The sequence below is a fragment of the Pomacea canaliculata genome, linkage group LG2 (genome assembly GCF_003073045.1).
Source record: "Pomacea canaliculata isolate SZHN2017 linkage group LG2, ASM307304v1, whole genome shotgun sequence".
Lineage (NCBI taxonomy): Eukaryota > Metazoa > Mollusca > Gastropoda > Architaenioglossa > Ampullariidae > Pomacea > Pomacea canaliculata.
In genome coordinates, this window is record NC_037591.1 from 19972179 (window position 1) to 19998278 (window position 26100).

Here is a 26100-nt window from a genome sequence, read left to right on the forward strand (position 1 = left end):
ACCCGCACGGCTGCCTTACGTTTTCCACGTGTGAGGGTGCGTAGGAGAGCGAAAGCCTTCCTGTAATCGCCCCAGGCGATGCCATCGTCTATTTCTGCACAGCAGTTTTCGATATATGCGGCGAAAGCTGCTTTGATGGACTTCCGGACCTTTTGGTGTACCTTCCGGTAAGCTAGGTCTGCCTTGGGACTCTCGTTCCTCTGAAGTCTCAATTCCCTGCGGCGTGCACAAAGATCGAGAATCTTCTTTGTGATCCACGGGGTCTTGGTGGGTTTCTTTCTCCCCAATACTTCTTCAGCCGAGGAGGTGAGTACCTCTGTGATGTGGCCCGAGAGGGTCTCCACATCGCAGTCGGTTTGAAGTAGGTTGAGTGCCGAGAACCGGCCCCCCACTTCAACCCTGTATGCAGCTGCTACACCCGGATTTTGGAGTGATTCTAGGTTCCACCGCGGTCTGGAGTTCTCGTTCTTCCATCGTTTCGTCGTTAGTTTGAGACGGAGGGCCATGAGCAAGAGCTTATGGTCACTACCAATATCCGCACCTGGGAAGACCCGTGTGCCTGAGCCAAGGATACTGGAACGGAAACGGCGAGGTACGAGAATGAAGTCGATTTGGTTGCGGGTCTTTCGGTCAGGTGCGACCCACGACTCCAATCGAGACTTCTTGTGCTGAAATAGGGTATTCGCGATGACGAATCCTAGGTGGTTGGCCGCTTCCAACAATTTTAAACCCCTGGCATTGGTCGTTCCTAGACCGTAATGCCCCACTGTGTCTGGCCAATTTGCAACTGTTTCTGGCCCGATCTTAGCGTTAAAGTCACCCGCCACGATTACGAGGTCGGACTTGTGGATCCCCCTCACCGTGTTCGATAGCAGCTCATAGAACTTATCCACCTCGTTTTCCCTGCTGGTGGTGGTAGGAGCATGAGCCTGGACTATCGTCAAATTCATTGGTTTGGCCGCGAGACGGATGGTTGCAAGCCGGTCCGACACCGGGTTCCAAGACATAATCGCCCCCGCTACTTTCTTATTGACCAGGAAGCCGACGCCCCTGTCCGCTCTTTTTCCGTTTCCGCTTAGTAGTAGCTTATGTCCGTGGGAAGTTTCCCGCTCCCCTGAATGCATCCATCTCGTCTCCGCCAACCCCACCACGTCCCAATCGTAGCCCTCCAACTCTGTGCAGAGCTCGTGTATCTTTCCACACTTTCGGAGGGTGCGCACATTCCACGTACCGACGTTGACACGCTTGTGCAACGACATATACTCTACCTCACTTCGATTGGTTCGCTGCTCCTTTGACCGCACGGTGCTCCACTTGTTCATCGTCCTTCGGATCCTGCGACGATGTGTGTCCTCTTCACCCTCGCTTTCGCCATCCCGTTTCGGGCACCGGGAGGCGGGGACCTTTTGTTTCTGCAGGGGGACGTCCCAGCCTGCATGGTTCACTGTAATAGACTTCATTCATAGTTTTACATGGACAAGTTACTAGATCGGCGCTGCCCAGTTCTCCCGATCAGGCCTTTTATTCCCAGGCAGGGTTTTGCAAGAGGCTTGCCTATTATCCCCAGGCTGGGTTTTGCAAGAGGCTGACCCCCGACGGGGCCGCAGGGTTGGGTCACTACTACACAACGATAAGAGACATGGGTGGCTGAAACCCACGGTTTGAGTCTCCACTGAAGGGCTAGATCTTCAGGGGCTCAGATGACATCGGCTAGCAACTTACGGGTTGCACAGGGACCGACGAACCATTGCAAGTCACCACTGGGTACACAGACTTTATGGCCTCCTGTTCTTCGCAGGGTCGCTATCTGATGCTACCCTGCAGAGGCTTTCTATTTGCACTGGGGGGGTGCATCCGTGTGCTCTTCGATCTTTTGTGTGCGACACCTCTTGATTCACACTCCGAAATTCAAAAGGATCGATAGGCCACGCTTTCACGGTCTGTATTCGTACTGAAAATCAAAATCAAGCGAGCTTTTGCCCTTTTGCTCTACGCGAGGTTTCCGTCCTCGCTGAGCTCGCCTTAGGACACCTGCGTTACCTTTTGACAGATGTACCGCCCCAGTCAAACTCCCCGCCTGACACGGTCTTCAGAGCGGATCGCCCGCGCGACACCGGCGAGGTGCCGGCGCGAGCTTAATTCCAGAAGCGAGGGGCTTGCGCCCGCTCTCCGCTCGACTGAATAAGTAAAGAAACGATAAAAGTAGTGGTATTTCAAGGTCGCTTTTTGACGGCTCCCACCTATGCTACACCTCTCATGTCTCTTCACAAAGCCAAACTAGAGTCAAGCTCAACAGGGTCTTCTTTCCCCGCTGATTCCGCCAAACCCGTTCCCTTGGCTGTGGTTTCGCTAGATAGTAGATAGGGACAGTGGGAATCTCGTTAATCTCGTTAATCCATTCATGCGCGTCACTAATTAGATGACGAGGCATTTGGCTACCTTAAGAGAGTCATAGTTACTCGCGCCGTTTACCCGCGCTTGTTTGAATTTCTTCACTTTGACAAAGAAATTAGCACCGATGCGTGAAGAATCGGTGAACTATTTAACAGGCTAGAGACTCGCCCGTTATCGGAATTAATCAGACAAATCGCTCACCACCTAAGAACGGCCATGCGCACCACCCACCGAATCAAGAAAAAGATAGCAATGTGTCAATCCTTACAGTGTGCGGACTGGGTGTTTTTTACCGTGTTGAATCAAATTAAGCCGCAGGCTCCACTCCTGGTGGTGACCTTCCGTCAATTCCTTTAAGTTTCAGCTTGCAACCATACTTCCCCTGGAACCCGAAAAGTTTGGTTTCAGAGTCGATGAAGCGACACTTGCACAACGCTAGTTGGCATCGTTTAATGGTCAGAACAATGACAGTATTTAATCGTCTTCGAACTCTGACTAGTTCTTGACTAATGAAAATATGCTTGGCAAATGCTTTCGCAGTTGTTCCTCTTGCGAAGACGACCCTGCGAAGAGCCGCGCACGCTCAGGCTTCGCGCAGTGACCGTCGCGAGACGGACCGCACGACCATGCCTGAGATGCAACTACGAGCTTTTTAAGCACAACGACTTTAATATACGCTATTGGAGCTGGAATTACCACGGCTGCTCTCCAATAGATCCTCGTAAAGGGTTTAAAGTGTACTCATTCCAATTACGGAGCCTCAAAAGAGTTCCGTATTGCTATTTTTCGTCACTACCTCCCCTAGCCGGGAGTGGGTAAGTTGCGCGCCTGGTGCCTTCATTGGATGTGGTATCCGTTTCTCATGTCCCTCTCCGGAATCACACCCTGATTCCCCGTTACCCGTTGTCAACATGGTAGGTCTATCACGTACCATCGACAGTTGATAAGGCAGACATTTGAAAGATGCTCGCCGGCTCGAGGCCATGCGATCGGCACAAAGTTATCCAGAGTCATCAAAAGGGACGGGGCCGAGACCCCGACTGATTTTGAACTAATAAAAGCGCTCTTCCCCGGCTTTGACACCGGAGCTGGTTTGCATGTATTAGCTCTAGAATTGCCACAGTTATCCAAGTTATAAAAGTAGAAATGGATCATCTAAGGAACCTCGACTGATTTCATGAGCCATTCGCGGTTTCACCGTACGAGGCATGGCTTAATCTTTGAGAACAAGCATATGACTACTGGTAGGATCAACCAGAATGCTGTTGGGTGTACACGTAACCGACTCCCACGAAGCAGTCGCCGCTGGAGCGCAGGTCCTGCGTTCGTGGGTGCTTTTCGCTCTTGCAACCGAATCATCGGTTCAAATTTTTCAACGTGCGGAGCGTTCACCCGATCGACACGGGCGCGCTCTTTCACTCGAGACACAGTCAAGCGTTATTCGTTACGCCGACGCGGCTGGCCGAAAGGAGCACGACGAACCTCTCTCTGCTCAACCAGCGCGCGCCTGAGCCGTGGGAAACGCGACAGCGAAAGCCGCGCGAATCGCCAGCGAGCCAAGACGTACCACACCTTCTCGGTCCGCTTCGAAACCGGCTCGCAGCAGGACGGGACGCAGACAACGATCACTTTCGACCGAGGGCGTCGCACGCCGAGCGAGCGCTCAGTTGCCGATGCAAGAATCCACAACTGGGTGAGCACTACATGGCTAATAGTAACCTTTCTCTATTGCCATGTTCACTTTCTCGCGCCTTTCGGCACACCTGCTCCCCATATATATAGCGCCGACTTATTCTTCCCTGCCTTGTGCCACGCCTCCCCTTGCACCAGGCCCTCCGCACCAGACCCTCCGCACAGACCCTCTGCACCAGACCCTCCGCACCAGACCTCTGCACCAGACCCTCCGCGCCAGACCCTCCGCACCAGACCCTCCGCACCAGGCCCTCCGCACCAGACCCTCCGCACCAGACCCTCGCACCAGACCCTCCTGTTCGGTAAACTTGAAGGAAACGAGGTTCCCCTAAGCTTCCAGTACCAAAATGAAGTTACTAATGACTAGAAGTGTGTTTTCAATGTGTTGCACCAGACCCTCCGCGCCAGACCTCCGCAACCAACCCTCCGCACCCGCCCTCCGCACCAGACCCTCCGCACCAGACCCTCCGCACCAGACCCTCCTGTTCGGTAAACTTGAAGGAAACGAGGTTCCCCTAAGCTTCCAGTACCAAAATGAAGTTACTAATGACTAGAAGTGTGTTTTCAATGTGTTGCACCAGACCATCCGCTTTGCACCAGACCCTCCGCTCGAACGAACATTTTACAAGTTTGGCACCATGCCCTCCGCACCAGACCCTCCGCACCATTGACTTATCAGCCAAGCACATAAACCTTTCGGGACGCCTGCTCCCCATGTATATAGCGCCAACCCTAACCATCCCTGCCTTGTGCCACGCCCCTCTCCAAATTTCTAACCGGGCGCGAGCCGTTCAGGCCCTCCCTAGGCACCAGACCCTCCCGAATCCCTTCAGCCGTTGCCGGTGTACAGCGCTGCCGAGAGACCGTTGTGAGTCTTTTTCCGATTTTTGCCCATCGTTTGAGAAAAGACACTAGGCCTACAGCAAGCGATGCTCGTTAACAACGATTCCATTTGAATTCCCTGGGGAAATTATTATCCATTTTATTTCTATTGATTTTTTGGTCAAAACAAGACTTGCATGACCATGAGAAATTAGAGAGAGGATAAAATATGTTACTTTTGTTTCATTTTTTTTTTCTACACTTGTATTGCTTTATTTTGCTTCAGTGCTGAAAGTGCACATCAAGATAGTGAACATGGTGGCTTAGAAGATTTATTTCCCAATGATCAGCGAAACCAAACCCATTTGACTGGACTAAATAGAGATGGAAAAATGCAAGACTGGGATAGCAGACTTCTCGATCATTTCAAAACTGACACCATTGCTGTATTGATGACAGACAGGTGTATGTTGAAGATGACGTGTTTAATTAAGATGAGGCTGAACCTTACACAGTACTTGTCTCATACATTTCATACATCGCAAGTCTGTTACATGCCACACACCATAATTCTTACACAGGAACGCGTTATGTTACAGGTCCCACACGTCACATGTCACATGCGTTATGTTACAGGTCCCACACGTCACAAGTCGCACGCGTTATGTTACAGGTCCCACACGTCACATGTCACATGCGTTATGTTACAGGTCCCACACGTCACGCAGGCCACACGTCATCATACTCACACGTGTTGTTGTTTTGCTCACCTGCATCTCCTACATCGCGGAGGAAAATGCCAACACCACGTGTTAGTGCAGACTTCGTGCGCGTGCTGAGTCACAACAGTTTTGTACATCAGGTACCTGTGAGAGTTTAGAAAAACAGTTACACACAAAATACTTAGACACAAACTCACGTGCCTGTGTGCGCCAGGTATTCGGTGGGAGTTTAAAGAAGCCGTTACACAGAAACAACAGACTGGGACATCTAATCTAAAAAATGTTATTTCCCACGAAGGCACATTTCACAAAATACCATTTGCTTTATTATATTACAGTTTGACTATCATGCACTCGACTAAACCTTTAGGCTAGGGCAACGGCCGTGAGATATGTATGTGTAAACCTTGACATAAACTGTGTATTAAAATATCAAGAAAAATATTTCAGAAGCGAGTAGAATGAAAGGAGGCAAGAAATCTGATTTTTTTTTTTAATATCAAATTTATCACGAAATTTGACAAGAGCTTTCATTAGGCCACGTGCGTTTGAAATGCTGACAATAAAACACATCTGGATACTTACGACTCCTGTACAGTGCACTCAGTACCAGTCAGATTGCCTGAGGTCACACCTTGCACCACGTGGACAATTAGAAAACAGACCAGAAATCCCAATGGAGCAGGACACTTCAGCTTCGTGTTCATCTTCTGACCCTGCAATAATACTGTACTTTATTTCGTCTTCCTGTAAACAGTAATATTCCTGGGATGATAGATTATCCCTATATTATCTACCTTGATGGGTGTTAGTTCCTTTGTGCACTATTCTACAGTAGCTGCATGGAAGAAAAGAGACTGCTCATGTAAATGACACTGAAGACGATGTTACACTAGATTTTACTTCCAAGAAGTACAGTAGTCCATGGAGAGCCAACTGTCAGCCTGTTATTTTAGACTGTAAGCAGGGCCGCCGAGAGCCACCCGGGCCCCGGGACAGACCTCTCCGGGCCCCTTGTACTTGTAATCGTAAATTATTTTCCCAGTATATAATGTATGTTTACAATTCGAATCTCAATATCTACACTCAAACTCAACTTCTGCATGTGTAATGCTTGGGTGTTCTGTCCTTAGACCTTTCTTTAAAAGAAAAAGAAAAGGAGAAGAAGAAAAAAAATCCACTGACCAAGGCCGGGCCCCTTTGACAGCCGCGGGCCCGGGTACACCAGACCCCCCTGTCCCCCCCTCTCGTCAGGCCTGAGCATACAGGAGGAATTATCAGCCGCTACTCTGACTATAGAGGAAACAATTAAAAAAGACGGCGGATCGACGTTTTCCCACTAAATACGAATGTATAAAAATGTGGTTCAAAATAAAGTTTAACTTTCTGCTTTCTTTTATTGTCATTTGCAGTTGCAGTCCAACAGACTGCCGCTTTCCTCCACTTCATAGCATATGTGTTTAATTTTTAGAATAATTTCACTTTGGCCACGAGGTCATTTTTATATTCTGTGACGCTTTGCTATCGTTCTTTATGATATACTTTAAGGTGCGTCACAGTCAAACTCAAATGGAGAGCAAGTTTCCATTTCAGTGAAGCCTTTGAGTGGTATTCTGGCCACACATTGAACAGAAACAGCTGTGTACTGGAAGTTCCTCCAGCAAATTTGCTAAAGAGACGCCAAGAGGCAGGTAAGAATTAACCTTATTTGAACCAATCCACACACACATACATATATATATATAGCTGTTCTGTCTTCCTGCCTTTTTCTCACGCCATTGTCATTTTCTGCTGGACACTGCAGGCTTTTGTTCAGCATCTATTTCCAAGCATACATCACACTATACATGTATTTATTATCAAAAGAAAGTCGATCAGATTACTAAACAAAATAGCAGAATAAAATAAAAATATAAATTTGTCATTACCTACTTCGGTGTAATTTCATTAATGAAAGCTTACATTTTCACAATGTAATGTTAATATGTTCATCTCGTAAGTTTATTACTACACTGCTCCAAGAACCCTTCGAGCCATTTTTCATATAAAAAAATAATGGTGGGACGCGAAAATAAGATAGACGACTAATGGGAGAGAACTCAGCAAGACAAATTTTCGAAGTTTGTTAAAGTTGTTTCCTCCTATCCTAAGGTGACCAGACGTCCCGCATTTGGCGGGACAGTCCCGCTTTTGACCTCGTGTCCCGCCAGAATATCGGGCGGGACGCCCAATGTCCCGCTTTCTGGCTTTCTGGCAAGTCCATCAAATGACCAGGTTGTCTTTAAAAATCACTTTTTTCGGAGTTTTTTGACGGTGACGACACCATCATCGGCACGTGTCCCGCTTTCGCCCCCGAAACGTCTGGTCACCTTATCCTATCCACGTTTTCAAATCTTACACTTACTTTAAATATTATTTAAGTTTAACTGCTTTTCCTTTTGTATATTTTTGTTATAAATATTTCCGAATTTAGTGTTGAGTGTATAATGACAAAATCTGATTTTTTTTGGCGGGGGGTGGGTGGGGGGGATAAAACTAAAATGTTTCTACTTCTGTAGGATGAAGGTCAAATGAAAAGCAGGAAATGTTTCTGCTTCGAATTATCTTCGTCATTGATTTTATTTCTTGATATTTATTGTCCTATCTTTCTGTTTCAAAACAGTTGTAAATGTGTAACTTCTGTGGGTTTTTTTAAAACAGGAACAGACATGTAAATAAAAAATATTTTTCTACAGATGAAACTCTGCGTGACCTACTCCAGCTTGCAAATGAATATGGCGTGCAGCAAGTCTTTCTAAACTTTCAATCTTACATAGACCGGCGCATAAATTGCAGAAGTGAAGATATGAAGATTGATGACACTTGCCTCTTCCTTGGAATAGTTGAAGAGTGGAGACAAAAATAGGATCAGTTAAGTTCCTTTAGATCTGCTCTAATTGAGAAGGCGAGTCAAGTAAGCTGGCATTGTTTGAAAAAAGAGAAAAATTATTCTTCCTTACCTGCTACGGTTCAAAAAAACATTCTCATGTGTCGTCTTGATAAAGTCGACAGGAAATAACTGTAAAACCTAGTATTGATTGTATTGACTAGTATGATTGAAACTTCTGATGTCAGCAACTGAGGCTATATTACGGCAAGCAGCCAGCCCTGTAAACAGATGCCACGTGCAGAGAATAGCGTGCCCGAGACGAGAAATGAACTCTGGGCAGCCAAAATTCACTGTATTGGTGACAGGCGCTAACCGTTGCGCCACCGGGCCGCTCGTCTCAAGTTTAGAGTAAATCCATATTTAATGTCGGCGAGGAAGACAAGGCGAGTTCACGGCAGAGAGCGAAAGAGAGAATGTATGCAGTTCGTCATGCTCATTTCTGAGTGCAGTCAGTCTCGTTTTGTTACTAAATAAACAGAGTACTTTACGGAAAATAGCTTGAGTTATTTATACTTACATATTCTTTTTTTGGCTAGGATTTCCACTGTTCTATCATCTGACGAAAAGTAACTTAAAAATATCTAACAATGACTTTTTCGTGCATCATTTCGGTCATTTTATTCTTCCACTGTAAACACTGAAATTATAGGACTCTTTCTTATTAACTCACTTGATCGTACACCTAGACACGTACGCGGGATGTATAATACTCATTTTCCTCCAACAGAGCAATCAAAAGTTACAAGCATCGATAAACACAAAGCCCACACATATATAAATGTGCTCAGACAGACTTTTAAGTTAACAGTACAGGTTGCTCTTCTTTTGTTCTTTCTTATTTTATTCTTACTTTTATTTCTATTTTATACTTGGTAACTGGAGCACCTTCCTATGTTCAAATTGTCTACGGGGACAAATAAAGTTGATCATTGTTGTTGTTCATTGTTGTGCTCATTTCTCATTAGTATTGTTTTAATAATATACTGACAGAATAATCGCCTTTTTTTCTCAAGAGGGTTTATGACGACAGAATCTGGTGTCTTGACTGTGAAATGTCAGCATGGCGATTTAATTAAAAGAATCTGTTACACAACCTATATAAAATTCTAGCTTATTTATTAATCCCTTTCTCGCTTCCAAATCGCGAATGAGCTGTCTTATTTATTGTGGTCAGGAAAACTAATCCCGGAAACTTACTCACCACTCTCGTGGCAAAGAATCGGAAAAATGTTGAGGAATTATCAAAAGAGTTCTTGTCGCACATTCCGTCATATACTCTCAAGACTCACCTGTTTTCGAGGAACAAAACTGGAACCAGTCGACCCAGTTATGTTGCACCAGCATCACCGATAGCCTCTTGTCACAGCTGGCAGCTATGAAGGGCTGCATAAAGTTAATTGCGACATGCCAAATAACTCAAGGCCTAAAACTGATGACAGGTAAAGGTAAAATAAATGAGGACCCAAAACCACCGAGACAATGTTACCATGAATGTAGATCCCCTATCTACCTCTCTACGTCCATGATGTTATACTACAAGTAGGTTACAGTAGAGAGCTCCGTGAGCTACGCCTCTGTAGTGAAGTGGTTACGAACAAAGTGTTAAGATTGACAGTTGGTGTGTTCAAAACCTGGATTTGTGTATGTGTGTGTGTGTGTGTTTTGCTTTGGGATGTTTCCGTTCTCTAATTTTCTGTCAAGCCTTTCACGAAAACCTATAGACTGCCGTTAGAAATCATGTAATCTCGCTGAGTATAGTCTTAAATGTTAGTCTTTAATATGTTAGAAAAGCAGTTTTGAGCAGGGTTATACACATTGGAGCTGCTCCTTTGGAATAAACAATTCATTTTTATAGTTACCATATTCTATTCCAGACTATTTAAAAATGAACTATTACTCATTGGACAGGAGCGGCTCAGACACCCGCGCTGTGCTAACTAGTTAACCCAGGTCACACCTCTGTGACATTGCCGAAATAATAAATAAACACGAAAATATAAAATAACATAGTGCATCTCATAATGTGAAAACTTTCTGTTTTCAGACAACACCCTTGAGGACCTCCTTCAGCTGGCAGATGAATATGAATGTGTAAAATGTCTTGTATCTTAAAAGCTCGTTCTTTTCGAAATTAATTGTTTGACCTATTTTATTCATTGTTTAGCTTTACTTTTTGGTGAAAGTGCTCAGACATATAGCGCTAACCTACAGGTGGCTATGAATAAATTTGAACAGTCTGTTCTTGTGCATTAAATTTCAGCACGGATGAATTGCTTTACAAGAAATAGCATGTGCATTTTGAATGGCTTTAGAAACAAACTGTATTACACAAAAACGTTTTCAAAAAAGTGTGTGTACACTGTGTTGCTGATCAGTGAACTTTCGCGTGAGCTGGACTCATTCGTTGTTCCAGTCAGACTTGTGCCGTCTGTTGGGTCTGTTGCATTTGCTATGGCGTGGGGGGGGGGGGATTGGTGTTTTACGCCGTTTCAGCAACTGAGGCTATATTACGGCAAGCAGCCAGCCTTGTAAACAGATGTCACGTACAGAGAAAGAATAGCGTGCCCGAGACGAGAAATGAACTGTGGGCAGCCAACCTTCACTGTATTGGTGACAGGCGCTAACCGTTGCGCCACCGGGCCGCTCGTCTGCACAGTTTATAGTAAATCCATATTTAATGTCGGCGAGGAAGAAAAGGCGAGTTCACGGCAGAGAGCGAAAGAGAGAATGTATGCAGTTCGTCATGCTCATTTCTGAGTGCAGTCAGTCTCGTTTTGTTAATGGTTTAATGGTACTTTTTGTAGAAAATGAGTAAAGTTTGCTTTGAATGAGTAGCATACAGGAGGAATTATCAGCCACTACTCTGACTAGAGGAAACAAAAAAGACGGCGGATCGACGTTTTCCCACTAAATATGAATGTATAAAAAATGTGGTTCAAAATAAAGTTTAACTTTCTGCTTTCTTTTATTGTCATTTGCAGTTGCAGTCCAACAGACTGCCGCTTTCCTCCACTTCATAGCATTCATGTTTAATTTTTAAAATCATTTACTTTGGCCACGAGGTCATTTTTTTTTTTTTGTATTCTGTGACGCTTTGCTATCGTTCTTTATGATATAATTTAAGGTGCGTCACAGTAACTCAAATGGAGAGCAAGTTTCCATTTCAGTGAAGCCTTTGCGTGGTATTCTGGCCACACATTGAACAGAAACAGCTGTATACTGGAAGTTCCTCCAGCAAATTTGCTAAAGAGACACCAAGAGGCAGGTAAAAATTAATTAACCTTATTTGAATCGATCCAAATATACAGGTAGTCCTCGGGTTACGACGGTCTCGAGTTACGTCGTTTCGTGGTTACGACGCTCATTCCGACTTACGAGGTCAGTGCATCATAGAAAAGGAAGGCCATCACCATGGAGGTGAAAGTGGATATCATAAGGCAGTCTGAGAAGGGGAAACAGCAACAGAAATTTGCAGGTCATTAGGACTTAGTCGTTCGACTGTCACTACGATTATCAAGGATAAAGATCGCATCCTTGAACACGTGACAGGATCTGCTCCTCTGAAAGGGACAGTGATAACAAATCGTACTGTACTGCACAATATTTTACTGTACTTATGTTTATTGATAATTATGTAGGGTACTGTGTTAGGATATGCGTTTGGATAGGCTAAGTGTTTGCAGTACTGTGCTGTTATTATGATACAGTACTTTATGAACGTTTGATCCGACTTACGTCGAAATTCGGTTTACAACGCCGCGTTAAGGACGGATCCCCGTCGTAAGTCGAGGACTACCTGTATATAGCTGGTCTGTCTTCCTGCTTTTTTCTCTCGCCATTGCCATTTTCTACAGGGCACTGCAGGCATTTGTTCAGCATCTATTATCTATTTCAAAGCATACATCACACTATAATTATATATTCATTTATAATCAAAAGAAAGTCGATCAGATTACTAAACAAAATAGCAGAATAAAATTAAAATATACATTTGTCATTACCTACTTCGGTGTAATTTCATTAATGATAGCCTACATTTTCACAATGTAATGTTAATATGTTCGTCTCGTACGTTTATTACTACACTGCTCCAAGAACCCTTCGAGCCATTTCTCAAATAAAAAATAATAGTAGGACGCGAAAATAAGATAGACGACTAATGGGAGAGAACTCGGCAAGACAAATTTTCGAAGTTTGTTAAAGTTGTTTCCTCCTATCCACGTTTTCAAGTCTTATATCTACTTAAAATATTATTAATTTTAATTTTAACTGTTTTATAATTGATGTCACACATCAAGTAAAACATTTCCAATGGTGATATCATAATAGTATCTTAACCGTATAAATTGTTGAATGAAAAGAAAGCGGTGGGCTGCATCAGTTTTTGTGTGTTCGTAATAATAATAATGTGTCCCATCGATGTAATCCTGAAGACAATACCTTATCATCTACGAAATCATGTCATGACACTGCTTACAATTGTGACTGAGAGAGTAAGGTTGGCACTTCCGATTCAGATTGTGGACAGAGCTGTCACAAAATTTAAAATCCTCTTTTCAACTACAGAACAAAGACACACAAGGGCAGTTACTCTCACCTTGCAGCAGGTGCACTGTCAGCAGTGTCCAATCAAATTGATGGATTTTTGTGACGTCAGACTGGAGTGCAATGGTGGAAAAATGGAAAAACTACTGAATATAATGAATTGACGTTTAAAATTGCAGAAATCTTACAGGGTTCAGCTGCTGCACTAGATATGAAATTTCACGTATAAGTGGAAAAAGGTTTCTTGCATTAGGTAAGCGATATTTGCAAATCTAGTTCTTCCGTTGTTACTATTTCGCAAATGTCAGATGTATGCATCCGAACGAACTAATGATTGATCGGATTAGTAACAATATCGGTTCTGTTTTAATTCCAATGTATTTTAAAGGCAAAAAAGTGTACCAAAGTTGTTTTGAATCATTTGTTCTAAGGCACTTCACTGATGCAATATTTTGCCATGCCGATGTCTTACATGTCTTAAAAAAAAATCTACTGCAATAAACCTTCGAGTGCGTATTCGGACTGGCAGGAGCTAGAGGAGTGTATTAAAAATTATTGCAGCGTACAGAGTAATCCAGTACAGTGAACCCTAAAAAATTGAAACTGATAAATAACGTGAGGACCAGTACATATCAACAGAAACCTGATCGCAAAGACCAAGAAAATCAAAGTTAAATGAAATCTAGAAAATGTTTACATTATGCATCATAATAGTAATATAGATATTTCTCGTGTATATTTATATAAACACCACATTTCTATTATTGTTATTAGTTTGTGAGAAGATGTAGCTACTATGCTAATATAAATTTCCATTAAGAGTGTACATTATCATCCATCATATACATAATTTGACCATTCTAGTTATTATCTATAACTGTTACAGTCGGACCTCAATAAGTCGAACTCAGAAATTCGACTTACGGAGTTTTCGAGTTAGGGAAAATGGCGTAATAGGCGCAGGTATTTGGCCGGGAACTAACAGTTAATTCAATATAGGGAGGTTTTCGACTTAGGGAAGGTCGACTTATCGAGGTCCGACTGTATCTACAAATCATCACTTGACAAGTACCTGTCTTTTACTACTGCTTTATCGTTCCCACATACATCTTTTGAATGTGTTTAAGTCTCTTTTTTGGCTCCCTATTGCTTGATACACCTGTTCTGCATCTACAGAACCCTACAGAACAAACTGACACCCTCTACCTTTTTCTGGAAATTTCATGATATGCTGGACTATAGCAATGCAGTTTTGGACCTGCAGTGCTTCTTGGAGATGTTAATGTCCATTTTGACAACAAGTCTCATCCTGACGCAGTAAAAATGTCAGAATTGTTGCACACTTTTTTGCCTCGTCCAATCTGTTTTGCAGCCCACTCAGAAAAGAGATCACATCTTGGACTGGGTCATGCATAGACCTGATGACCAATTAGTGCAGGCAGTTGATGTTTTTCAAGATCTCAGATCTGATCATCACTGTGTATCGATTGAACTTGATCACAGATGCCCATCATTGGCGCCAATGTTTAGACTCACTCATCAGTTACACAGTGTTAATATAGTCGCATCAAAAACACAATTGCAAATGGCCCTGCTCCAGCCTCCCTCTGCTGAGTAACTTGACTGTATTTTGCGTAGAGTTATTCATGACCATGCCCCAGTGTTTCAACGCCTAATGTGCCAGTCCAAATATGCACCTTGGTATTCGCAGTTCTGTGTTGAGCTGTATGACCTGAAGCACACTGGCTGGCGAGCTGAGCGTGTTTGGCGGAAGACTGGACTCACCATCCACAAAGAGATTTATAATGCTGCATTGCGAAGCATTGCAAAACGTGTCAACAAGGCCAAGACATCTTATCTTCAGGCCCAGATAAATAATTGCATCGCCTCCAAAACACTTTGACATATGCAATCGAACGACTGGAATTAGCAAGGCAATGCCGCGGTCCACTGCCTATCCTACTTCACAGCTGCTGCAAGTGTTTTGTGACTATTTTGCTAACAAGATTTTGGACATTCAATTATCCTTGGACTCGATATCGATGCCTGGCATCATCTCTTGTGATATTCTTCTGGGATGCTCTATGACCAAATTTTGACCAGTCTCTGATGCTGATATAAAGGCAATTATTCTGAAAGCCAAGCCAACAACTTGCCAGTTAGACCCAATACTCACAAGCCTTCTTCTTGAGTGCTTAGATATTTTACTTCATTCCAAACATTGTAAATATCAGCTTGTCTTCAGGTGTTTTACAATCTTTGCTTAAAAATGCCTTGGTGAAGCCACTTCTTAAGAAATCCACGCTTGATGTCAGTGTGTTGAACAATTATCATCCAGTTTCCAACTTGTCTTTTCTCTCCAAGATCATAGAGAAAGTAGTTTTGGCACAGCTCTTGGCCTACTTACAAGAGTACCACCTCATCCCCAATGCTCAGTCAGCACATAGAACTTTTCACTGTACTGAAACTACTTTAATTAAAGTGACCACCGACATATTATCTGCCCTTGATGGTGGTGATGTTTCTGCCTTAACTCTACTGGACCTAGCTGCTGCATTTGATGCTATCGAACACTCTCTGCTCCTTCATAGACTACACACCCTCTACAGGATTTCTGGACCTGCACTAGCGGGGTTCAACTCCTATCTCACTGATAGGACGCAGACTGTGTTTGTTGATTGTCAGACATCTCGGCTACTCCACTTTCTTGTGGCGTCCTTCAAGGCTCAGTACTCGGCCCAGTTTTGGTTATTCTGTATATGAATCCATTTTCATCTTGCATCCAGTTTCACGTTTCTCATCAATCATATGCTGATGATGCGCAGCTGTACTACTCCACTCCACTGGATGAGTCTCACTCTGCTACCAGCACCATAGAAGTCTGTATTAATGAAGTCAAAGACTGGCTGGGGACAAACAGACTTAAACTCAATGAGGATAAAATGGAAGCCCTTCTATGTTCGAGAAGAAAAAATCCATCTTCACTCGTTTGTCTACCAAGTCACATCAAGGTGGGCGAAACCATCATCACCTTTGCGCCCTCCATCAGGAATCTGGGATTCATTGTCACTGCAGATATGACTCTTGCTAAACAAGTTACAGCTGTCTGTCAGTCTGCCTATTATCAGCTATGCAATATAAGCGTCATCTGTCACATTCTGTCTATGCTTGCTACCAACACTCTTGTCTGTGCATTTGTTTTATCCAGACTTGATTACTGCAACTTCTTGCTTGCTGGCTGCCCTGAATACCCTCTTCACAAACTCCAGAAAGTACAGACCTCTGCTGCATGTCTGGTGCTTAGAGCTAGGAAACAGGACCATGCCACTCCTCTCCTTTGTTTTCTACACTGGCTACCTCGCATCCAGTACAAACTGTCCGTGCTGTGTTTTAATTTCTTTGCTGGCACCTGCCCTGATTATTTCTCTGAACTGCTCTTCTCTTACATTCCAACTAGACAACTCCGACTTTCAAATTAGTGAACAACTTTCACTGCTTCTTATAAATTATGCTTACGCTTTAGTTGGATTCATTTTGTTTGTGGGGATTTAAGTCTTCAGTGTTTGACCAGTTTCAAATTGATATATTATGCACCATATGTTTATTTGTGAGGGCTAATATTAGAATATTGATATTGCTCCAAAGTTTAGTATTTACAGCATTTAATTCAACCATTGTGCAATACAACTGTGTTAAGGCAATAGCTATGCTTATTATACCTAAGTAATTTTCACCATTTATATTACACATTTTTTTTTTGTCTTTTTTTTTAAATCCTTATTTCACTGCAAAATATGTAAATGTGCTGCTTTGGTCTGTTTTCCTAGATGTAAGTACATGCTCTTTTATCAGTACAATACAATGGCAAATTTAAAGATTATTTTAAACCTCTTAGGAGAGTTTGAATTCCTTTCTCTCTCCATTTCTGTTAAACTAACTGTCATCATCTAGCCATTATTCATAAAATAAAAATAAAATAAAATCATCCACATGCCAGTGCCATCAAATTTAATTTGTTTTGATAATGAAAATAGGCTGTGCAGGAAGAAGAAATAGACCCCACTTCATTTTCTCTGTCCTTTTATCAAAGCCATTTCAGCAGATGAGGCAGTAGTCCGTCCACTTTCATAAAGTGTCAGGCCTGTAGTGGGTATATAGTATCTTGCTATGAATACTTTACATTATCTTTTATTCTACTTTTTAGCCTCTATCTTAAAGCCTTCGTGATTTTTTGTGGACTGAGAGATTGACAGTAAACGCTTTTCACTATCTTATCTAACAATAAAATGTGATAAATATGATAAAAGACATTACTGTCTTTCTTTCTTTCCACCTCTGTTATTTTTCTATGATTTTATTAGACAACCATGATATCTTACAAATTGCTGTGACTTTTTCTTTTAAGAAGCCCATTGAAAAGTGAATGATAAGAAATGCCATTAAAGAAAACTTGTTCATAGATGATATCCTGTCAAAGCTGACCTGTTTTGTAATGTAGGTGGTGATGACTATGACTTAGTGAATGACTAATAAATTTGTACTGATTCAAAACAGCTACTAATCCTTTCACTTTTATTGTTTTCTTGTGAAAGAACAATTTAGTATGTAAACAAATCATCATTATTTTGAAAATTCCTAAGAACTTGCTAGGCTCAAAGAAATGTGTACAAAAGCCAAGTTTTGGAAAATCTTGGGCTGGGTTGATCTAAAAGTCCTAGAAGACTGAAATCATGAAATGAACCTAGATCAGTAATTCATACCAATGGCCTTGTATAAGTTATAATGCAGTGCTTCACCTTTGCATAGATTACTTTTTAATATATTAGTATTTGTAGTTGATGCTAAGTAACTGAATTTTATGTTGCATAAAGTTTAGAACATGTCGTTTGCTGCAGAATGATGGTTTAGGATGGCCCTTCCTTCTTTTAACCATCTGCTGAAACAAGTTGAGTCACTCAAGTCCGAAAATTCTCATCTGAGACGGGAGCTTCAGGACAACTCCAGTCATTTAACCAAACTTGAAAATGAAGCATCAAACATGAAAGATGTGCTGTCTCACATTCAGCTAACTATGAATGGAAAAAATGGCAGTTCTGAGTGTTCCTGGAGCACAGAAAATTCTGGAGAGATGGGCGACACATTACACCAGGGTAAGATTGTGTTTATTTATGCATGAATAATATGATTGTGTGCAAGCTATTTTGCCATAATGTTTATTGTTTTGTTTTTTGCTTTTAAAAGTATTGTTTGCAAATTGATTTTATTAATGAAATCCGATTACCTCTCAACTCAGCAAGAACTTCAGTAACTCACCAGAATGAAGAAGCCACACAAGTGTACACAGCTACAGTAGGCATTTATACTTTAAGCACATTCTTGGTTTTCTACTTTCATTATGTTTAAGGACACAGATGTAGGTAAAAAGAACAGCTGTGGCTTGCCAGCTTTATGCATAAAATTTTTGAGAGATGGGACACAGTAACATAATTCTCATCAATGGGAGTGACACAATATTTGTGCAAACATTACTGCTATTGTAAACATTTTTGCTATTGTTACTATACCATTATTATTATTATGAAGAATTTGTATGGTTTATTTTCCTTTGTGAAGGCGAGATAAGTGTGCTATGCATAAAAACATACAAACTGCCTGTTAATCATAAAATGAAGAAATAGAAGCAGCGGAAAATGAGAATGAAGTGGATGGATAATTGTACACCGAGTTCAAGAGTGTGCTGGATTATGGAAGCTATTTCTTAAAGAGATGGGTTTTGAGGCTAGACTTGCAGTCTTTGGATATAGATACTACTCACATAGGAAGGGCCAGAAAATTCCAAACAGTAGAGCTAGAGAAGGGAGAGCATTTGGTGAATTTCTTGTGTGATGTATGACACAGTGAGGAGGTCAGTACAAGCAAATCATAGACACCAACTTGGATGGAAGGGCATCAGTTGCTCCAACAGGTATGCTGGGAGCCAGGCCATAACGACATCCGTAGCATAGTAAAGCAATCTTAGAATAAATGCAAGCTTGTGCTGGTAGCTGGTGTAGCATGTGTTTGAGGGGTGTAATATTTTTCTCCTGTGGAAGAGAATACCAGCAACTTTATTCTGAGCCCTCTGAAGTTTTTCCAGTAGGCAGTGAGGGAGTTTGAGGAGTGGATGGTTTGTAGCAGTTATCTAGCATAACACAATCATGGAGATAATCTTTTTTGTGGTGGAAACTGAATGAAAGTATTGGATGTGGCTGATCCCGCAATTGTAAATTCAGTCCTTCTATATGGATCTGAGACATGGCGTGTGACAAACACCATCACCAACAAGATTCAGACATTCATCAACAGATGTCTGCACCACATCCTCAGCATCAGATGGCCCAAGAAGATCTCCAATACAGACCTGTGGGAGAGAACCAACAAAAAACCTGCCAGCCAAGACATCAAGAAGCGGAAACGGGGCTGGATCAGTCACACCTTGCGAAAGCCGGCCGACAATTTAACAAGACAAGCTATGGGCTGGAACCCACAGGGGAGGTGCAGGGTTTGGAGACCCAGACAGACATGGAGGAGATCGGTCCACAGCAAGGCCGAGGCAGCTGGCTTGACATGGTCCCCACTGGAAAGGGACGCCCAGAACCGGGTCCGATGATATGGTGTAGTTGTGGCCCAATGCTCCTCTGGTGGTGATTAGGAACAAGAAGATCTGGCAGAACACATGTAAAATATAGACCTGGAGACTGCATTCTTGTGAGATTCATGAGCAGTGATGCATTGATGACAACATTAAGATTGTGGATGGTCTGAGAAAGACCATTTTCATTTTGTTGGTAGACATCTTGGCTCCATTTGATGCCCATTTTTATGTTTGTGTTTGCTTGTGTGTATATTATGTGTTGCACATTTTCATTCATGCCTTATTTAAACTTTCTGAACAACAAAAGGGATGCAGTTGTGGTACAACAAACTATAGCTTGTATTGTTTACAAGAGGGTCTGGATGGGGGAGAGAAGAAAAATCCGCATGTAGTGCGAGCTGAAAGATGAAGAAAGTGGAAAGCTTGGTAATTTGCCAGTTACCATCTGCAGACTGAGCAGCCGGGTGCAGCACTGCTGCTTTTGGCAGCATGCCCCAGCAACAATTCTTTTGATCCTACAGATTTCACAGAAAAATTCACACATCACTATTTTTAACATTTTTATATAGCTTGATACATTCATCTGTATCAGTGGATGTGAATTATATCAACACTTTGTTGAAGAGTGTAACTTCACATTTGACAAAAATATGTAAAATGTAGTGAAGAACATATTATTTATGGAAAAGTACTTATCCTAGGTAACTGAAATGAACCTAGATTAAATTATTGTTCTTATATTCTAACATAAAAAGATACCTTTCCATGGCTATAAATCAGTTATGTACTTAAAAAATTGTAGCATTGTGGCGTGATTGCTATGTCTTCATTAGTTGAAAGCATGACCCACTTGCTCAATAGTTTGAATATGGATGCTTGTGTCGCAAACACAACAGCAGTTGTGTATTCTAAACATAAGAAAGATATTAAGCTTATTATATTTGAGTAATGATTTTGAAGTGTTACTGTTTTTCTTGCTCATCCAAACATTATCTGATGGCAGAATAAAAAAGAGCAGTCTGCGTTTACCATAATGAAGTTCCCTTAAAAAAGAGCAAGAAAATGCGACAAGTGCTTAGCAAACACTTTAGCCAGCCTGTTAGCTATCACTTAGATAACAATCTGATGAACCAGCATTACTTGATTTTCCTAAATAACCTAGGAAGAAAATATGACTGAAAACTACATTTTAAAAAGATATTGAGTGCTGTTTTGAGATGGCAGTTTTAGAATATTGTCTTTTTTAAAAAAAGCATGCCTTGGTGATTTAGTAAGTGTAGATTCATGCATACATAGTTCTGCTCTTTCATTGTTAACTCATTCAGTACACGGTTGAGCTGTAGCTATGAAGATGTTCGCATTTGCAGGTGCAAATTGAATAGAAAGAGTTAAGAATATAAACCCATTGTGTTGCTAGTCTTACCATTCACCATAAGTTTGTGGATTATGGTGAGATATGAGAAAGGGCTGTTTAGTTTAGTCCTTGTTACTCCTCAAAGAGCATAGGGCGGGCAGAAAAGGCTGTATTTTTGTAAATCTAATCTTCATAGCAATATGTGATAGAAAATAAACATTGACTGAACTTCATTTGAATGAAATAGTTATACAGTAAAACACTAACCTTAGTTTTGATTAAACAATTAGAGTGGTCCCAAGACTGAATCATGAGACTGAAGTAAAATCTTGCTGTCCTTTTCAGTATGCTCATCAGACTTTTATAACTATGACTGAAAAATATATAAATGTTTGGGCATGGTTGTGAAGAAATTTTTGTCTGCTTTAAGCACTTGTTTACATAGAAGAGCCAGTCAGGTGGTGCAACCCTTAGCACAGTGGTTCTTAACCTTGTTTGAGGTACCGAACTCACAAGTTTCATATGCACATTCACCGAACCCTTCTTTAGTGTCATCACGAATTGCGGGTGTGTCTTGACCTCCGTAGTGGAGGCTCCGCTGAACGCCTGAGACCAACTCACCGAACCCCTAAGGTTCGATCGAACCCCGGTTAAGAACCACTGCCTTAGCACATGTAATCAATATATCAAGTATTGGCTGTCCTGAGTTCAGATCTCATCTTGAACACTCTATTGTTTCTCTATATGTTGGCATCTGTTTACAGGACTGATTCGCTGCGATATAGCCATAGTTGTTGGCTCAGTGTAAAACACCAATTCCCCCCTCCCCACGACTTGTTTACATGGTTTACATTTAAGAAATGGAATAATGTTATTTATTCAGATATTTAGAATTAGTATCTGTTAAGTATTTTAGAATGAACTACATCCAGTCTACCTAAATTTAAAGTTAGATACTTAATGGAATCATTATAAGTAGAGATAATGCATGTAAAAGCAAATAGTTTTGTGATGATATCTTCTGAGCTAACATAATGCTGTTGCTCAATAGTTCTTTCATAGCTCTGAGTTATTTGTGGGGACTACATTTTCTGGTGAGTCTCTTTTCAACCCATTGACAGGGAAATCATAGATCTGCAACTACCATTCATTGATGAGATCATCCAGTAGGTGAGTTTTGGAGGCTGTTTATGTTACACATTCTGTTCTCTGCTGCAGTTCCATGCCTGATGCAACATATCTGTTGGCATGATTATCTTCTCAAGTGTTTTCCCACTGCTTTTGTAGCCTTCACACGAAGAAAGTTTGTGGTATTTTCAGCATCATGGGTTATACATAGAGTGTAAATATCTATATATTCATGTGCATATGAGGGAAAGTGTATATTATGTATCTTACACTGGTTCTTGTCAAAATCTGTGTAGATGTAATCAATCTGCAATTTGTATAAAATCGTCAACACCCCTTTTTTAAGATCTACTAACTTCATAAATTTGTTACTTAAACTGTTGAAAAAATTAACATTTTGTATGATTGACCTAGTTAGAAAACACTATTTTACAATTTCTTTTAAAGATCTCTTCGAGCAAGAGAAATTATTGCAGTTCAGAACCATAGTTTTACTTACAAGGCATACCAGTGAGTAACACTAAAATATTCATCTTTTTAATCCATGTATATTGTTCAACAGCTGAGCAGTCAGAGCTCACACCTAGCTATTTATGAATATAGATCGAAAAATACTTCATTTTTCTGCATATGTAAAATGGTAAGAGATGGGACGGTTTGCTAGAGTGTTGGCTGTGTACAGTCATGATTCAGCGAATGGGTGCAGCTGCACATACACCGTCGACCTAAGCAGACAGCCTGTTTCCCTCTGAACTCTCGCTCTCTGTCAGCCCGCTGCTGGGCTCGGCAAAGACCGGCCACAAGACGGGAGGATACCAAGGGAGGGATGCAAGGATTTAGAGGAGGGGGCGAGTAGGCGAGCGGTACGGCGGGATGACGATGTGGTAGTGAGTAAGAAGGTGTGGAAGGGGGCAAAAGGGAAGTTATTCAACCAGCTGCTTGCAAACCCTATTCCTTTTCTGGCGCAAGTCCCGGAGAGCATCATGGAATATGTGCGCGCTGGCTGAAGGGCGCGTGCTGTGCACCTGTGAGCTGGCAGTCATTGTGTGCGGGGTGTTGGGGGCCAGCAAAACACAAGTACACAAGCGTCCTAAAGACGGTCGTCGCACAAAGTGTATGTCGTCAGGAGAGAGCTTCTGGTTCAAGGTCAGCCAGTGACTGGATACCCTCACCACCTTGTGTATGTCCAGTTCAAGAGTGGATACCTCTGCGGATACGGTGTGGTAGTGTCGGCACTCGCAGACGGCACGGTTTGCAGCCAGGATTGCTTTAGCATGCGGAAAGTGCTAGAATTGAACGTGCAGTTAAGTGGCAGAAGTGGTCTGTATCACACAACAGGATAATAACCTCAGTTTGGTAGGTGTGCCAGTGCCTCTCCCTGCTGACAGGATACGGGGAGATGATGCAGGTATCTGTCGCTGATGTGCAAGTGCCTGGATATATGCGATGCGAGCACGTCTTGTGGTGATGCGATTGATTGCATGCTGCAGTCCTAGTCGTTAATACTCAAAATGAATAGGTTTTCGAGCGGGGAATGGGTTATAGAAAAAGTGTAGTTTCGCAGTGGTATGATAGAAATGCAGTTGAGTCTCCGTTGATCGGCCTTACTGACGTTCGTCAGGAAAGCAGATGTGGGGGAAAGAATAACAGGGTTTTCGCCTATTATTAATTTGCTGTTTTGTTTTCTGTATTTAGATGGTTTACGAAGCGTAGTTGTAGTCGAGTGATTATCAAAGCAAGGCGATGAGCGACGGTCAGACATCCTGGGAAGCTGTGGATCGGCGGACCTGGATACCGTCAACATATGAAATGGTGGGAGAAAAACAAGCTGGTACTGGGGCAGGAGGTAGTAAACGAGCATTGCTACATCGATCTCTTTTACGATGGGAGTTTTTGCCGAGGGTTTCAGAATCGTTGTTCTTATCTTCGCTGCAACGTATTTCTTAGTTACTTCTTAGCTTCATCAGAACTACACCCCCGTTGCTCACCATTTTCTCCATCCTCATCGACACTTGGTTATCGTCTATCACGAATGCAATGAGGATTGGCTATCCTGGGTTCCAATCTCGTCTCGGGCACGCTGTTCTTTCTGGACATACGGCATGTGTTTACAGCGCTGGCTGTTATTTGATGGCTTGGCATCTAGATTATAGCTTCGTCACCCGCAGTTCTTGTCAGTCGATTGTCAGCCTGCTTTACAGGATTGCCGTTTTGAAGAGTTAAGAGCACAGTAATAAGATATATCAATTGTGTGTCGCTGCTGAGAATAATTAGGGCTCTGCAGATATCCCAACAGCGTAGAGATATTGAGGAAGGCACACAGTTTGATTCATAGTGACTAGTATGGCTGAATGTTCTTCCTTCTACTTGTGGAGGATAATAATACATTGACAGGATCTCTCCAAAATGAGTGTGCCACAGGTTGCAAGTTCTAGTGCCATAAGAGAAGCGTATCAAGAGAGACCATCACTTTTACAGTGCATGGCATATCTATCTTAAGTTTTTTAAAAGTGAAATTTTCATGAAACAAAAAGCAGTAAGCAAATTTGAGTTCATAAAAATCCCCATGAGGTGCCATGTTTGCCACAAGTAGACATTATTTACAAACATAATGTGCAATTTGTTATTAATAGGTAAAATTAGATGAAAATCTATAGATGAAAGATAGAATGCCACAAAAAGCAACCCCTGAGAGGTGTTCTTACATAAGTATGACAGCAGTTTTCGTATGTTAGATAAGGTTGATGTTTAGACAGAAAATTTAATAGTTTGTGTAATATCACATTAATAAAACATGTTAGATGCCAGAAAGTAATTTTTCTTGTGATCTAAAATTGATCAGGAGTGGATACCTGTGGATATGGTTTGCTTTATTAGATAAAGCTTAAGATCTAAGTATTATATGTAGCACTCTTTTGGTACTTAAATTTTTTGGACAAACATTATATTCAATACATTAAATATATACCATATACATAAAGTGCCAGGTGATTTGCACTTGTATTCTACGTGAGGATAAATTGCACTAAAATGGAAGTGTGTAAGTGTCCTTTTCCGCTGTATACAATTTAATATATGTAATGGACTTAAAAGCAATAAGATTTTATACACATTGTAAATGTAATATAAAAAACAGCTATTTTTATATTTATGGCAAGGCTTGGATGCTTAGATAAGCTAAACATGAGGGTCTCTGGAAAATGTTATCTGCCTCACCCAGTCTGGGCCAAATTTAAACTTTCCTGAAAGAGCCTTATGTGACAGACATTAGAGTACTAGGCCAAATATGTGGTGCTGCCTCATTTATGGGATCATTTCAAGGTGTTTTATTTTGGCTAGTGTTGGCAATGAGCCAGAAGCAGATGAAGCAGGTAAGAGGGTGGAAGATATAAACATTAAGGAGCAAGTCTGGAAAATCCAAATATGTCTCCCCTCATTTCCTGCTGCTGTATACAGATCTGGTTTTTCCTGTGGCATCTTTCAAGAGCAATATAAATTTAGGTTTTAGAGGGTTTGTGAAGACAGCTGTGTTCCAAACTTAACAGCCCTAAAAAAAATGCAGATTAATTATGAATTTGTATGACATTTTAATTTCACCTTTTTGGCAGCCCCATAAGCTCATGAGTATATCATATTGTGGGCCATATATGTTCTCTCACCTGAACACTGTACTGATTGTCATGGGCTTTTGTGCATACCTCAGCCTCTTCCACCTCAATTACCACATCTTTTCAAATGGCAAAATGACCCGAGGTAGTTTCTTGTCAAAACAACCATCCGAGCAGCCATTCTTAACAGTATTAATACTTGTCAATGACTTGCAGCACTGAAAAAAAAAAATAGAACACTGTTCATAGGTCTGTACAGCTCACGTTTGTGT

General features: G+C 41.8%; 1 protein-coding gene across 5 annotated transcripts in view; it reads left to right on the forward strand.

Moving 5' to 3' along the window:
• The first annotated feature begins 13203 nt into the window (after positions 1 to 13203).
• LOC112558128 (adenomatous polyposis coli protein-like) overlaps positions 13204 to 26100 on the forward strand; it is a 40413-nt gene continuing 27516 nt past the window's right edge. For 2 of the 5 annotated variants that reach the window (XM_025228345.1, XM_025228346.1), the window contains exons 1-2: positions 13204 to 13357; positions 18000 to 18254. In XM_025228345.1, the coding sequence (XP_025084130.1) occupies positions 18014 to 18254 (241 nt within the window). In that variant the 5' untranslated portion in view covers positions 13204 to 13357; positions 18000 to 18013. Of the gene's footprint in view, positions 13358 to 17999; positions 18255 to 23049; positions 23629 to 26100 lie in introns of those variants that run through there. The other 3 variants (XM_025228347.1, XM_025228349.1, XM_025228351.1) reach the window with 3 other exon arrangements.